General features: G+C 43.6%; 1 protein-coding gene and 2 long non-coding RNA genes across 3 annotated transcripts in view; 2 read left to right on the top strand and 1 right to left on the bottom strand.

Annotated features, from left to right (window-relative positions):
* The window catches only part of UST (uronyl 2-sulfotransferase), a 299,167-nt gene extending 296,143 nt beyond the window's left edge, over nt 1-3,024 (top strand). Inside the window, exon 8 of the mRNA XM_082730337.1 lies at nt 89-3,024. Within this exon, the coding sequence (XP_082586463.1) occupies nt 89-372 (284 nt within the window). The 3' untranslated portion in view covers nt 373-3,024. The remainder of the gene's footprint in view (nt 1-88) is intronic.
* LOC309864662 lies at nt 2,535-15,801 on the bottom strand. Its single transcript, XR_014311678.1, has 2 exons — nt 15,655-15,801; nt 2,535-7,850 (listed from the first exon to the last, which is right to left on the bottom strand). It is a non-coding gene; the product is annotated as an uncharacterized lncRNA (long non-coding RNA).
* LOC309864663 lies at nt 7,892-14,301 on the top strand. The gene is made up of 2 exons (XR_014311679.1): nt 7,892-8,182; nt 13,839-14,301. It is a non-coding gene; the product is annotated as an uncharacterized lncRNA (long non-coding RNA).
* Nucleotides 15,802-16,069: the final 268 nt, after the last annotated feature.

Genomic DNA, 16,069 nt, shown 5'->3' with positions numbered 1-16,069 from the left:
GAGCTGCCAGAATTAGGCACATAATGCATGGCTTCATCCTTCTTCCTTTTGAGACAACTGCTCATGTGCAACCCCGCTTCTTTTCCAGAGCATAGGAAGCTTGGAAATATGACTGTGACCGTGAAGAAGACTGTCCCCTCCCCAGAGGCCGTGCAGATTCTCTACCAGCGAATGAGATACGAGTATGAGTTCTACCACTATGTCAAAGAGCAGTTCCACCTGCTGAAGCGCAAGTTTGGACTGAAGTCCCACGTCAGCAGCCCCCCTCTGAGGCCCCAGTTCTTTATTCCAACTCCACCAGAAACCGAGGAGCCAATCGATGACGAGGACCAAGATGACGAGAAGTGGCTAGAAGATATTTATAAGAGGTGATGCCAGCAGTGTGTTGCCTCCACTGGCCATGTCTCCCTTTTCCAGAAAGTTCTTTTGTCCGGGGGGAAATCCTTAAGGGACTAAATGGATGCTCGGCTGCATTAAAAAGAGCAAAACATTCCCACATGTTGGGGTCACGGGAAGATGCCCGGTTTTGCGGGTCTTACTTGTCTAGCGGCGTTGTGTCTTCCTGGCCCTTGGGTCCTTTCCCAGGTACACTAGATGGCACCATCACGGGGCATCCCATCATAACATAGCTATTCCCTCTAGCATAATGAGAGGAGGGGGAGAAATAGAGCCCATAGCCCAGTAACTTATCATTTGTAAAATGACTTGTAAAAATATTACCTCAGTGGTAGGAAACATCCAGACATACCTATTTCAGTAGAAATACAAAACCACTTCAGAGACCAGCGAATCCACTCTAGAAGGATCTAAGAGGAGAAAAGATAAGACTGGTAAGGACCTCAAAAGGGAGGATGCCCCTGGATGAGTAGTTTCCACCCCCATGGGTAGAATTCCGCCTTGGGTCCATCTCAGGGGACACTTTCACCAAGAGCAGTGTACTTATCTCTGAAAGAACGAGTCAGCTGGGGCCACATTCAACCCATCCAGAGCCTTGAATACCTTTCAAGGTCAAGGAACACGGCAAGCTCCATTGAGACTCTCTTTCCAAGCACCATTCTGACAGATTTCTAAGTAGCGTAGCAGGGAAAAGAATTTGTTTGCCATGTAAGGAAGAGTGTAGGCGAGACAGACCAACACTGGAGGTCACAGGACATCAGGAAAATGGTCTGGTTGTGTTCTTTGCACCCACTATGAAACATGTCTCTCCCCAGCATTGCTTTCACTGGAAACCCAGAAACACTTAAGCTCTGGCATTTGAGAGCTATGGACAGAAGTTCTAAGCCTGACCACAGACGCTGCATAATCTACCAGGCACACCCCTGACCCAGTTGGGTCCCACAGTCACAGGCATCTTTCACCTTTGGTCCCTTGAGAGGTACCTGGTTTGGGTAAACAAGGGGTCCTGAGTTCTACACAGGCTGTTGTAAAACCGCAGTCCCATTTCTTACGGAAGCAGCTCTTTCCTGAGAACCTTAGTAAGACAGCAAGAAGAGAAGAAGCCAGAGCTTCTGGTGAGCAATGGCCAGCTCTCTGAGTAGGTGTCTCCCCACCAAGTGGTCTTCCACATAGCTGTGGGGCAATTCCTTTGCTCCAAATTTCCCTTCTCCCCATTTCTCTGCCAACATCTGCCACCTCTTTGTGATCTCGTGGGTCTTCAGATTCCAAAATGTTTTCATCTTCAACGGCTGCCTCCTCCCCAGCCCTGGATATACATACATTCCTGCCTGGATAACTGCCGGCCAAGCAAGAAGCAGGGGTGCAGGTGGCGATGGGAGGCAGGATACTTGGGTCAGACTTTGTCTTCTTCGTGTTTTTTCCCCTAGAGCCAGCCCTCTCGGAACCCTAGCACAGTGTGAGTTGGGAACACTTAACAGTAAATAAGACTGACTTTACACAAGCTACACATTTTCTACTTTGGAGAAACCAACAAGTCTCTCTAGAGTTTTTTCTTCATTCACTAAAACTGGGAGGTTGCCAAAATAGAAAGCAAGTCCTTGGGATCTGTCGAGTGAGCAGTAAAGCTACTTAATCGTGAGACGCACAGTGAAGGCTCGGACCACAGAGGCACCAAACCCAGCACTTGGCCACTGGTGGGCTCCTTTCTGCCTCAGAGAACTGGGGCAGAGTCATGCTTGAGAAAAAATGTTCTTAGAAGAGGAAATATCCTTTGTCCTGTGGAGAGAGACAAGGGCCCTACCATTAGGCCTACCTTAAAAAGCAACACAGAGAGCAGCTGTCCTGTTAAAAACAAAAACAGGAATGACTGCCTGGTACAGGGTGAGGCATTTCTATGAAATTGCATCTAGAGAATGATAATTACTGGTTTACACACAGTGCAAGTTGACTCCCTGAACATAAAATCGAATCGGCTTCGTGGTCTGTGTCTTTGTCAGAACATCAGGACCACTGGCCGTCTTAACAAGGCGTCATTCTCTTGGGAGTTCCCACGAGCCCTTCCACCTGGGTGAGGCATTTATGGCCAGCAGCGCTCCTGATAACATCCCAGCAAAAGAAGATGACGGATTCACTTGTAGGGCCTTACTGTTACTTTGTCCCAACAAATAGCCTCTAAGTCCTAAAAGTCAAGGCACTCATCACTTTATTGGCACACATGACATTTCTTTGGCCCTGAGCCCAACGCAGTCTGTACTTCATGAAATATATTGTACATTTTACATAGTTTAATTTAAAAAAAAAATACATTTTAAGCTGGTTGATCTTTGACTGCCTTATTTATTATAACCTTTCAGCACATTCCAAGGTTTTAGTTACTCAGGAAGGAGTTAATTAAAATGATTTTTATTTTGGTCTGATGGATGTTTTTTAAAAGGAAAATTATTATGAACCTTCAGCCTACTTTCCTGGAGTGCCGTAAAAGTGCTTGTAAATCTCTCTCTCTCTCTCTCTCTCTCTTTTTTTTAAGAAGAAGAAAGAAAAAAATGGTGTTTGACATGGATGGAAATTCAAAAATATATATGGAACTGAAACATTAGCTTAGCTAAAATAAAAGCAATCTGTGTTTGAGATGAAGTGTTCCTTAACTTATTCATTATCCGTATAAATAAATGAATATAAATAAGTTGAAATTTTTTTCCCCGTTCTGTTGATAGCTGGAAATAAAGTGCCTCCCATTCTTCACAGCACCCTCTGCCTTCTTCATGGGCCAGACTTTTTCCATCAAGGTGTGACTTTTTTAGAAAGATGTATTTTTTTTAAGACCATAAACTCTATTCTTATAATTGGATGACACCAAAAAAACTGGCTGAAAAAATGAACTAGACGTGAGGCCTTCATTCATCTGGGTGTGTGTATACAACCCAGAGCGGCTGACTTTACCCCCACGTGCCCTGGTCGGTTTGGTGTCAGGTGGTTCAGCAGAAGCCTCAGGCCCCTGATGGTGGGGGTCTCTGCCGCACACAGCCGAGGAAGGATAAGCCACAGCACGCCTCTTAGCATGCACTCTGATCTCTTTGTCTGACATGTAGAGCCTCAAAACCTGGGTGATTCTCACCTCCCAAGCAAGCACTTTTGATCCAGAAACACTTTCCCTGTGAAATGTCATAGCTGCATCAACATAGACTTGCAGGGCCACCTGGATGGCTCAGTTGGTTAAGTGTCTGCCTTTGGCTCAGGTCATGATCCTGGGGGTCCTGGGATCGAGTCCTGCATGGGGCTTCTTGCTCGGGAGGGAGCCTGCTTTTCCCTCTCCCTCTGCCCCTGCTCGTGTGCTCTCTCTCAGTGTCTCTATCTTGCTCATTCACTCTCTCCCTCTCAAGTAAATAAAATGTTTTGAAAACGGGGGAGGGACTTGGAGAGGGTCAGGGAGTCCCCAAGCTTTCTAGCTGTCAGACACCACGTGCCAACTACATGCGGCTATTCTGTAGAAGGAAAGAATCGGGATCTTGGTACTAGATGAAAGAAAAACCTATCTCGGTAATAAGCTGCTTTAATGAAGAGTCTGAATCTCAACAGGTGACAAGTGGTTACATTTATCATTTAATTTGTTCTGTAACTTGGTCACATGATATTTTACCCCAAGTGATCTTTATTTTTTTTTTTTAAAGAAACAACTTTTGCCTTTTTCTTTTTTTAAGATTTTACTTATTTATTTGACAGAGACAGAGAGAGGGAACACAAGCAGGGGGAGTGGGAGAGGGAGAGGGAGAAGCAGGCTTCCCGCTGAGCAGGGAGCCCGAGGTGGGGCTTAATCCCAAGACCCTGTGATCCTGACCTGAGCTGAAGGCAGATGTTTAATGACTGAACCACCTAGGTGCGCCCCACATGATCTTTAAAGACAAAAGTACTGAACAAACCCAGGTCATACCCGCCCACCGAGTTGTTGTTTGGTCTGAAATTCTTCCTAAATGTGCTGTCACCTACAAGTTCAGCCAGTGAACTATGTGACTTGAAGTTTGGGGCAAATGGTAGGATTTCTCAGAAGGCAGAGCGACAATCCGTAGGCGTACAGAACAATTGTTCTGTGGGTCAAAATTATGAAATTCTCTTTAAGTAAAAGTAAAGAGGATTTATTTTACTAAAATAACTTGCTTCACATCGGGTGATGAGGCAAATAATTTTTTTTTAAGTATGTTGAATATCCTCCAAAAGAAAAGCCTGTTTTAGGCTAAAATCAATATTAAAAGTCTGTTAAGAGAAACACATAGAACTTCTTTCACAGGAAAGTCCCCGTGGCAGAGCTCAGTGTGTTAGGGCCATAGACTGGCTTAAACAACAGACGTTTATTTTCTCACACTTCCGGAGGCTAGAAGTTTGAGATAAAAATGTCAGCAACTTTGATTTTTCCCAAAGCCTCTCTCTTTGGCTTGTACCTGGGCATCTTCTCCTTCTGTCTTCGCATAGTCTCACCTGTGTGCACCTTCATGTCTGTGCCCAAATTCTCCTTCTAGTAAAGACACCAAACAAATAGGATTATCACCCACCCTAGTTCCTCCATTTTAACTCGATTAACCCATTGGAGAGCCTATGTCCAAATATAGTCACATTTTGAGGGGCTGGGTGTTAGGACGTCAACATATGACTCTGGTCATATGTCCGTTCCTCTCAGAACACCCAGATGATAGCAGAAAAGCTAGAGCAGAGCAACTAACTGGGAGAGAAGTGAGCCTCAAATCACAGACCCCCTCCGACTGCAGTGGGACTCAGCAGTCCTCGGGCCCTTGTCCTTATTTCATACATAAGGAATGGAAGGTCCAGACGCATACAAGACACAAATACAGCACATGCTGACGTTTTCTATTGAGGCTTTAACTTTCAAATATTGAACAAATCAAAACTTTAAAATGATGAGGTTGCCAAAGTCCCTTTGCTGACCTAAACCCAGGATGGGAAGGATAAAGCACCTTTGGCTTCATTCTCTACCCCTGCCACAGGACACCACCCCCCTGTGAGGCTCTCCTGGACGTGGGGCCCATGGACCCTCTTTCACAGAGGGACGCTCCAATCACTTAAGTCCTCAGAGACAGATGTCGAAATAAACCTGTTTCATTTTAGATGTTTCTGTCTACTCAAAGGATTTGGGCCACATGTTGCCCCTCTCAGATTATAGAGTTTTAGTTCTCTTCAAAAGCAAAATGAAGATTCACATTCTATTTCCTGGAAAGAGTTTCAGAAGGACCTGCCTCAAAAATAAAGTCAAATACAGCCCGTAAAACCAGTGGCAGGCGAGTGCAGACTTGCCCCTGGGACCCTGAGAGAGTACCCAGGCCCTGAGCCCTCCCCGAACCTGCCCACTCCTTCACGCACTAGAGAATTCCTTTCTGCATAGGGCAGGCTTGGCTCCCAGCTCCCGGCACTTCTGGTTCCCAAGGCCCACGGGTGTTCATGGGTCACAGAATTGTGAACTGACCCCTTGTGCACTTTGGCTTTCAACTTGTCAACATGGGGATTCCCTTTAAAAAAAAAAAAAAAAAGAAAGAAAAGAAAAGGAAGGGAAGAAAAATCACCATGCAAAGGAAAAATGTGAGCTAAGTTTTTCCTTCGGAATCTTGGCGTGTGAATTCAGCTATCTTCAATCTGGCCTTTGCCAGACTGTGTATGCTTGGAGCAGGCATGGAGCAATCCGCCTTCCGCCGCGCAGCCAGAACATTCAGACTTGACCTGTAACATGCCTCCTGTCCCGGACGTGAGCAGAGACCGCCGGGAGGTCAGCCCCTGCAGTTGCAGCATGGGACTGCGGGATGCTGGTCGAGAAGCCTCTAGAACCCGGAAGCAGAGCGGCTGGCTGGCTCAGACAGAGGCTGCACACCAGCCAAGTCTCCAAGTTCACCTCCCAGCTGCTCTGTTTCACGGGGCGCTGGAGTCAATCCCTTGACCTCTCCCTGCCTGAAGTCAGCCCAGCTGGAAAATAGGAGGGCCACTGAAACCCAAGAGTTGCTTCTGGGATGAGCTCTATCCCCACCCCACTTCACCCCCATATGCTAAGAGAGACTAAGAGCCACAGTCCTTTTGGGGTTGAGGAATATTTGTTCTCTCCACAAAATGCTCTGTCCTCAGCAAGAGAGCCTAGAGTTACACATAAGTCTAGATCCATCCATGCCCCCAATCCCTCATGTCTGCACGTGGGGCACCTAACCTATGAATGAGTCTGTGGAGAGCAGCACTTCGGAAATGTGAGCGGAGCCGGTAGGACTAGGCACAGTCTAGGACCTTGTCTGTGGGTATTCTTATCCTGTGCCATTATCCAAGACAAACCACTTTACGGATTTCTAGTTTTCTCCAACACTCTCTTTGGGAGGAGTTTGCCCAGCTGTGCGTTACAGGAATCCTCTCTCACTCACAGCTTCGAAATACACGCATCTTTCAACTTCTTTCAAGTGCCCTGCATATCTGGGACCCGGTTGAGGACAAAGAGCCTCAAACAGCCATGTCAGGTAGTACAGGCTGTGCACAAGAAAAGTTTTCACAAATGTCGGAAACCCCATAGGATGGACTACTGTACTTTTTGGAATCTTGTTCTCAACATGGCATCACTGCTCTGACATTTTGGGAGACGTCTGATAATGATTTTGTGGGTTGATGATGTATACGGTGAAGTCAATCCTTCTGACTCCTTTACAGGACTGTCATTAGGGGACTCTAAATCTTTTGGGTTACTAATTTTTCACTGATTACAAACTTCTTTACTGTCACCCTATTTGCTCCTTGTTTCAAATTTACCATCTCCTTTCTTCCTCTGGCGTACTTTCGTATTTGCTCTCCATCTTTGATAGAAAGTTAATGAAGTTCTAATTCAGTGCATATTTCCAAAAGATAATTCACGAACCAGGTGTGTGAGATAGGCATGAAAAAATCCTTGGGTTAAACAAGTTGCAAAATGCTTTAGCTCAAAGTGTCGCACATTGAGTGGTATTTTAAGAGCACCCTAAGAGTCTGGAAAAATACTGCAGTTTTTTAAAGTCAGCTTGTCTAGGGGAACCTGGGTGGCACAGTCGATTAAGCATCTGACTCTTGGTTTTGGCTCTGGTGATGATCTCATGGTCGTGAGACTGAACTCTGCGTCCGGGCTCTAAGCTCAGCACAGAGTCTGCCTGGGATTCTCTCTCTCCTCCTCCCCTCCCACTCGTGCTCTCTCTTTATCTCTCTCCCTCTCACTCTGAAATAAAGAAATGTTTCTTTAAAAAAGAAGTCAGTTATCTTCATCGAACCCCACGTTTCTCAAAACTATTTGCCATGAAACCTTTATTAAGTAAGGCCCATTAATAGCTGTGGAACTAGCATCCTGGAGATCACACTTGGAGAAACATTGCTTTCTGTGTCATTTCTCCCTGTTGGCAGAGTTGCTTTCCTTCTGCTAGGGTTCAGTGTTTGGTCTTCCAAGTGGTCTATGTATCCTGCTTGAGGAAAACAGATTTGCTGATGATTAATATTTTGATAAATGAAAGGGGGGCAAATAACATTTTTGGTGAAATAATGAACAAGGAATCATCTTTCAGGTTTGCTCATGCTCCTTAATTACATGCATGTCCCTACTTCATGAGGAAGTCAAAACTCTTTTTAAGGTAATTTTTAAATACTCTGTAGTATATTTGGATGCCTCGAATCCATTCACGGCTTCTTCCTTCAAGACTGGAGCTCAAATCTGATTGGATAAAGAACATCTGCCCCTTTTTGTCTGTGGTTGGTTCTGCAGGAGGGAGCAACATGGAGATTTCAAGTTGTTCAGGTAAGGCTGGCAGCTGGAGATAAAAGTGCTTTGCTCTTGAGCTTGAACTCAGCCTTTGCACACCGGGGTACCTGTGTTGTTCAGCACACTAGGGGGAGCCGGAGCCCTAACATTTTCCTCAGGAAATCCAAGGTCTTTCTAAACATTATTTCTCTCCCACACCTGCCTATTTTCCTTCGGTGCTTTAGAGGAGTATGGCCCAGAGGGCCGTCACGGTGGGTCTACTTAAAACACAACGTGCCCACTGTGCACACAGCATATTATCTTTCCGGAGCTGTGTGACCTGCTCCCGTGTTGTTGCCATTATTTTTAAATTACTATAGTATGTTTAAAACCGGTCTTTGTCAGATCAGATCATCTTCCCTGAGTGTGTTGTATAATCACCACATGACTGAAGTTCTGATTTGATCCTCTGGGGTAGCCTCGGGTAGTGACCTGATGGTCATAATGACCCTAGGCAATACCACCACCTCCGCCATAGACGTAAGTAGAGACCGGTACAGTGAAACAAACAAGGGTGTAGGAAGAAGTTAAGAATCCCATATCGCTCTTCAGCAAGGCAGTCCAAAATAGAAAAAGAATCCGGTAACTCTCAATTCAAGTATTTCTAATGTATAAAACTTGATTGGCAGGCATCGGGGCTTAACTCTGGAGAAGGTGCGAGATCAGTGAAGACGTGAACAGGGAGGAGGATTCATGTAGAATCTGTCCCCCCTCCAGGGTCAGCAGAACTTGTATAAAAAATAGCAGGGCAGATCTAAAGCACAGCTATGATCTGACTTTGCGGCAGATCTACAGGAAAGGTATTCTACCCTGTTTGTGTAATAAGAAATAAAGTCCCCCATGAACCTAAATAACGAACCTGTGATCTCCCACTAAGTGACAAGGCCAGGATGCATATCCTGAAAGGTGAGATAAGACTGAGCCTGACAGCCAGGGATTTTTAGAGGAAACTGTTACTTTATTCTAAGGACAACAAGGAGCCTTTTAGTCTTTCCAGAATAGAAAAGAAACTTGAGGAAATCATTTTTTTTTTCCTAAATCAATTAGCAGGTGAGCTGATTACTCTCCCTTTGCACACCCAGAACTCTCCTCCATTCGCTGCCCTTCTTTGCAGGCTCCATCTCCTGAGACCCTGAGCCCTGTGAATTTTATCACCTGGGGTCCCTGCCTACTGCCCCTTAGTTCGCTTTGCCCAATGGCTGGCATGCAGAAAATGGAGCACATCTGAAAGGAATGTTGCCTCTGACTGTAGAATGGGTGAAGGAAAGCGAGGCAAAAATCGGTTAGTCATCCGCCTATGTGCCCGGGGAGATGGATGAGGGTTGGCTAAGAGACTGGAGAAGAAGGAAAGAAGGCAGAACTTAAAGGTGGCTCCATGACTGATTTCCACCCATTGGAAAATAGTGCTCCCTACAAAGGTACTCTGAATATTTGTTGATTTGAATGGACCAAAAGGAGCTAAGGGAAAATACAGCACTAACTCAGGTATGTCCAGCATGGCTAGAGATGCAAGTGATGTAAATGAGCAATGGAGAGAGAGAGCTGCCCTCGTGAGCAGAGGATTTCAGTTTGAGATGTGTGGGTATGCTGGGTCCAATGAGCTTGCCCATTCCTTCCTGGATTTCATTGTCCTCCGAGACAGGGTTCCTAACTGGCATTACATCAATCTCCTCTGCCCTCTATGTGGCCACAGGCAGCTGGGACTGGGTCCCAAATTCCCTCCAATTGACACCCGAGTGCTACTATACAAATCTAACAATATTCTAGATGTGCCATTATATGAAAAAAAAGGTTAGGAAAACCAGCTCTATTTACTCTACCCAAAATATACAGAGTTTGGGTTTTGATTACCGCCCCCAAATATAACAGGTCTTTTCTTTCCAGGTCCTGAAGTTTCTTTTTTTTTACACTAATTGTTCTCTGACTTCCACGTGAGCACATACAGACATCAGAGCACTGATTCACCATCAGTAAACAGGGTCCTGGTTCATTTTTCTAGCAAAGATGATGGATTAGAAACCTGCTTGTCTTAGACTGCCTCCGAACAATTTGAATGGAAAACATGGCAAAACTGATCGACCCTAAAAGGAGATCTCTGACCTCAGGCTCATGAGCACCGCCTCAAGCAAACTGGCCAACCATATATCCCAGGAAATGGAGGAACCATTTATTAGCATTCCCACACTGAAAATTATTAACCTGTATGTCTAGGATCCCCCTTTCACTGAAGTGATTAAAAGGTAAAGGGTTTCCATAATTATAAATATTGTTTAGTATTGGCCAGCTAAACTCCGATCAATGTCCAGGCTTTAGTTATCCCCAAAGAGGGTTTTATGTGTAATACTTGGCATTGAAAATATATGCTAAAATCAAAAGTGCCTTAAATTAATATTTTAGAATTCATAAATTAAAAATACAAAGTGTAGTTTATTTGATTGGATAGTTTAGGAGTCAGGTAAAATTTTATTTCAGTTGAACATACTATGCTGTACTTTTCAGTTCCAGGTCACGTGTTAAAATGCTTTCAAATATAGCTGTGGATAGACAGCTATAATAGACTTGGAAACTGAGGTTCAAGAAGGTTCAGGTGACATAGTAGCTGAACTGATTCTAGAACCTTCTGATTCCATTTCTGTTGCTCTTTTGCCTAAATTATGCCCCCATGGCCAATGTATAAGAAATAATTTTCATGTTCCTTCATTCATTCATACTTATCACATAATAACTACAGGGTTCCCTTGTGAGTCGAGGGCAGTGTAACACTTGAACTCTTAGCCTAAGAGTTTGATTACAAAAATAGAAAACAGCTGCTTTTCATTTGGGGGCATTTCTGAAGCTCTAATTCCAGACACCAGCCTCTCATGGGAAGATTTGACCAGAATAAGACGTATATTTTATCTGCTCTGATCTTTACTATGCTCTACCTATCACGTTTAGGGCAAATTTTAGCTTCAAGGAAATTAAGAGAAAAATGGCAGTAAAGTTGGATTACCGATGTAAACTTGATTGAGAGGAAATGTGTGTCCCCTTTCTCCCATTCCTTGCAAATAACTGTCCGAGTTTTGAGGGCAGGGCAGAAGAGTGAGGAAGGAGAGGGGGAGGGCAGGAGGAAAAGATGCTGGGAATCAGGCTCCTCAAGGCCCCCAGCCCCACCCCAAACAACCTCCCTTCCCAAAAAGACTGCCCTTCATTTCATCCCTGGATTTCCAGGCACCTCATCCGCTTGATGGTCAGGTGCGATAGGAGACATTCGTGTTTTCGTTGTAACTTGCACTGGGGCTGCTGTTAGCAAATCCAGGCCTCTAGCTATTTTCCTGACTCTGGCCAGAACACGAACTTGAAACCCGGAAGCACTGAGAGGGCAGAGGCAAGTCACTGCTCGTTTCCTCTTCTACACAGACACTCAGACCCAACAAACACCTAGGATCTCAGGGACTACAGATAATTTGCCTTTGCGTTGTGTCCTTTTCTCTCTTTTTAAAAGATAGCATAAAGAAAGCCGTACTGTTTAAACTTTAAAAAAAAAAAAAAGAAAGCCGTACTGTTCAAAATTAAAGTGATTTCACACTAGCACCCCAAATATGCCTCCGTGATCCATATTTGGGATATTGAATTGATAGGATTTATGTTACATCAGGCAAGTGAACATTCATCAGAGGACTTTAAAGGTAACCACAATGGGAGAAATCACAAAGAAAAAAAGGGAGAATTGCTGAGGCTCAAAGAAAAAAGTATCAATTTAACAGGTGGAGGCAGCCACCCAGAAGAGTGACCACCACAGTGTCTGTGTTTTTAGATTTGCTTTTGAGAGCTCTGCCCAGTATTTCCATAATTGGCCACAATAAACAGCTACTTTTGTGAAAATAAAAGTCAATTAAGCATCCAACTCTTGTTCTCATCCCTGCTCAGGTCTTGATCTCAGAATTGTGAATTCAAGCCCCACACTGGGCTCCTCGTTGGGCATGGAGCCTACTTAAAAAATAAATAAAATAAAATAATAAAATGGGGAAATATTTGTGGCAAAAATGGCAGGAAAAAAGATTGAAATTACTATATAAAGAACTTCTGTAAATCAATAAAAGGAGTAAATGTGTGCAAAGAACATAGTACCTCTCAGAACTTGGCTCTGCAAAAGGCTAAGAAATAAGAGGAAATGTTTATTTTCATTAATAATCAAAGAAATTTGAAGTGAAGCAAGGTGACATTGCTGTTGGTACTTTAGGGACAGACATATTTAAGTGTGCTTATCCACAGGATGAACAGAGGGCATGATGAAATACTCCACTGATGGGAATAAAATTGGTACGTTTCTAAAGAGTAGTTTAGTGATTCATATCAAACCCCACCATAAAATAAACACTTGAGAGTCTAACTGGTTTGTAAGCTCTGCCTGCTGAGAGTGCTGATTTCATAGCTATCGCATCAAATCCCAAATCTAGAATCATCTAAAGATATCGGACATGTAGGATCTGACAACTAGAAGTCTCAATCTAAAATATTGTGATAATGAGATCTCTCAGCCTCCAAGAAATGTGAACATATCTTTTACTTGAATTAAAGTACGTAGGGTATACTATGTTGATTTTTTTTAAAAAAATCTAGGTCTCATTATCTTAAAGTGGGTTTGGATGTGAACTCCAAATTCTTTCCCGCTGGCTTTACCACTCTAACCAGCCGCCAAAGGGGGAATTGGCTCCATTGTGGCCTGTTTACCATACCATCTGGGGCAGGCCATTTCTAAACTTGGTAGACAACACACTTTTTCCCATAGAAATAGTCATTTTCCACAGGATTTGAAGTTGGAGCTTGTAGGTCAGATGAGTTATATTTTAATTAAGCAGATCATTTGCAATTTCACTATGTCAAATATTCCTGGGATAATTAAGCCCTGCCCTGGTATTTCTAATGACTTTCATGACAGTTAAGCATTTGTTGAAATGGACTTGGCTATGTAGAGCACAAACTCATCTGTGAAGCTGGTTATTCTGGGGGAGTATCCTTACCAATTTGCTGAGATTTTTTTCTTTAGCAGAGCGCGGATGTCTTCAGGTTGCCAAATCAACGGAGGGATTGTTTCCTAGCTCATTGAATTAGAAAATGTTTATCTTTCATCCACTTGTAAATTTGTTATCCTAAGCATCACATTCATAAACGAGAGAAATGACCTGTAATTTTTATGGTTATAACCAGGGTTTGAACAATCCCGTTATTGTTTGTTTCTGCATAGAGCCAAGAAGACAAGTTCCATCTCCTAAATGAAAAGAAGGATCTAGGGATCTATACCAATAACCTCCCTTTGTCTCTGCTTTTTGAACTCCCTCTGTCCTGCACAGGGCCAGACACCCAGAGCCGGCCGCCTTCTGGGTCAAGAAATATTGTCGATTTCTTTTATTTCACAACTTGGGCTAAATGTTATTCTTCTAGTACTTATAAATATACTTTTGTTAATTGTGTGGACTTGCTAGTTTCAGGTGCCAGAAGTCCAGCTCTAACTAGTTCAGACAAAAAGCAAATTTGTTGGAAGAATACAAAGGTATAAATCAAAGGGAGAATTGAAAAACCAAAATGCAAGAAGGACTAAGGTGAGCTGGACTCACGGGAGACCGGAACCAGGAACTACAAGGTGTCTCTCTGTCAGTCTCTCTCCTTGCAGACCAGCAGAAGTGTGTCCCCCTCCCTGTTTCAAAGCTTCTAGACCTCCCTCACTCACAGCTTCTGTCATCACAGAAGAACTGGCTGGCTCCTTACTAGTTACAGTTCAGAAAAGTCTTGAGAAAGGACACTGATTGATTCAACTGAGCCAGACCCTTACCCCCACAACAACTGAAAGACCAGGAGGAAGATTCCTGTGGTACAGATCACATGATCCCAGAGACTGGTAAATGCTGTGAATGAACAACCACCCCGAAAAGTGAACACCACAGCGTCTGCCTTTTTAGATTTGTTTTTGAGAGCTCTGCCCAGTATTTCCATAATTGGCCATAATAAACAGCTGCTTTTGTGAAAATAAGCTGGTAAAAATAACATTTTTAAATTGGGAAAATATAACAAATTCAAAGAAAAAAATTTAAAAATCACAAATTCACCACCCAAATAAAAATACTATTTACATTTTAGTGCATGTCTTGCTGGTCTTTTCTATATACACACACTTTCCTATATGTAGCAAATCACTGAGATCATATCAAACATACAATTCTACATTCTGCTGTTCATTTAAATGTAAAAAGAATACTGTTAATAACATCTTATACTTCGAAATCCCTCTAAGTCAGGGAACCTATGACCTCAGATAATCTGTGAACTTCTTGAATTTATATGCAAAATGTTATAGGTATAACCAGACCCTATGTACTTCTCTTGGGAAGGGGCACATGCTTTCACTAGATTCTCAAAGTGGTGTGTGGCCAAGAAAAAGGTTAAGGGCATTCCAATGTCCAAAACACTTCCATGTAAATTACAACAGACTTGTAACTGGTTCATATTTAATATTTTACTTTTAACCAACCTCAAGTGACCTATAGGTTCATGGCATGTGGCAAACTACACCTTGTGAATACATGAATTTGAATCCAAATGTTCAAGCCAGATCCTTGCTGGTTGGCCTTGCTGGTAGTCCAGCATGTCAGCTCAGCAAAGCTCCCTTACCTTAACTTGAGGACTACTGCTCTTGTGAATATTGCTGTAGCTTATCTGAATGCACAGTGGGGGTTAACTGCTGAGGGAGGCTGAGTGGTGCAGGAAGGGAAGCAGGGGGGCCAGGGAGCCAGGGTTCTATGGAGACGAGATTGTGAGACTGAATGTAGGCTCTGAGGAACGTGTGTTTTCAATATTGATGGTAAGTTCCAGAGCCACACGTAGCACTGACTGGCCATTTTAGCTTAAACCCACTTCACCACCTGAAGCACTAGGGCTCCTAGGCACTGCACTTGGAACAGGGACCACAGGGCAAGAACATGGGATAGTTCAGAACCAAAAGTGGATTTTTCAGGAAAATTACCAAGTTCACCTCCCTCAGTTAAGCTACATAGCCAACTGTTTCTCAAGGTTCCCCTCTGTGATGTGTACAGCTTTGGTGGATTTAACCCTTCCGTTCCCTCCTTGAGTCTCCACTGGATCTCCTAGGATCCTGCCAGATTCTGCTCTTGGCCTTGTGCTGCCTAGGTTCTCCTCTACCTCACAGAAGCCCCATTCCCTGTTCCTACACACTCGTGTATCTTACTCTTTGTTTTCCAACTCGATTGTGGTGTTTTCCTGGGATAGCTTTCACTCTCAACAAGAACTACATAATGCCATTTAAACTTGCCGGGGGTCTGGCATGGCGTGTTAGCCCAGGGAACCCGGGTCAGGGATGAACATACCCTGGCCGTTGCTGTAATGGCGCGTTCTCAGGAGAGACGGCTCCTCTCCACCTGCTTTGAGTCATGCCATCTGCCATTTAAAATGCCTCTGTTTAGTCAGATCCGTACCTGATTTGCCACATTGTCAGGTGCTCTGTCACAAACTGTCATTTTCCTCAGAAATGTGAAGATGCAATTTCTCAATTATAAAAGTCCATTGAAGTTTCTTAAGATTCAACTCTGCATCTTATGGTTTGATTCTCAGTCAGCACCTGTGAATTTAGAGTTTACCTTAATGAGGGCAAAAATAAATTGATCAAATAGGTTCATTGCTACACAGAAAGCAACCAAGCCAAACAACTGACAAAATCCAGCAGTGACGACTGGGAATTATAAGGCTATAGTCAGTATCTATCTAACAACTCCTTTTAACGTCAACCTGGCTTTCAGACAGTGTCCCCGGAACTTTTGTTTCTTATTTATTAAACAGTACAATTTCACCATTTCCTTATCGAAATGTGAAGAGTGATCTTGAAATTCTTTT

The sequence above is a fragment of the Mustela nivalis genome (genome assembly GCF_964662115.1).
Source record: "Mustela nivalis genome assembly, chromosome: 5".
Taxonomy (NCBI): domain Eukaryota; kingdom Metazoa; phylum Chordata; class Mammalia; order Carnivora; family Mustelidae; genus Mustela; species Mustela nivalis.
The sequence above is the reverse complement of the archived record's forward strand: the minus strand, read 5'-3'. Positions and strand labels throughout refer to the sequence as shown.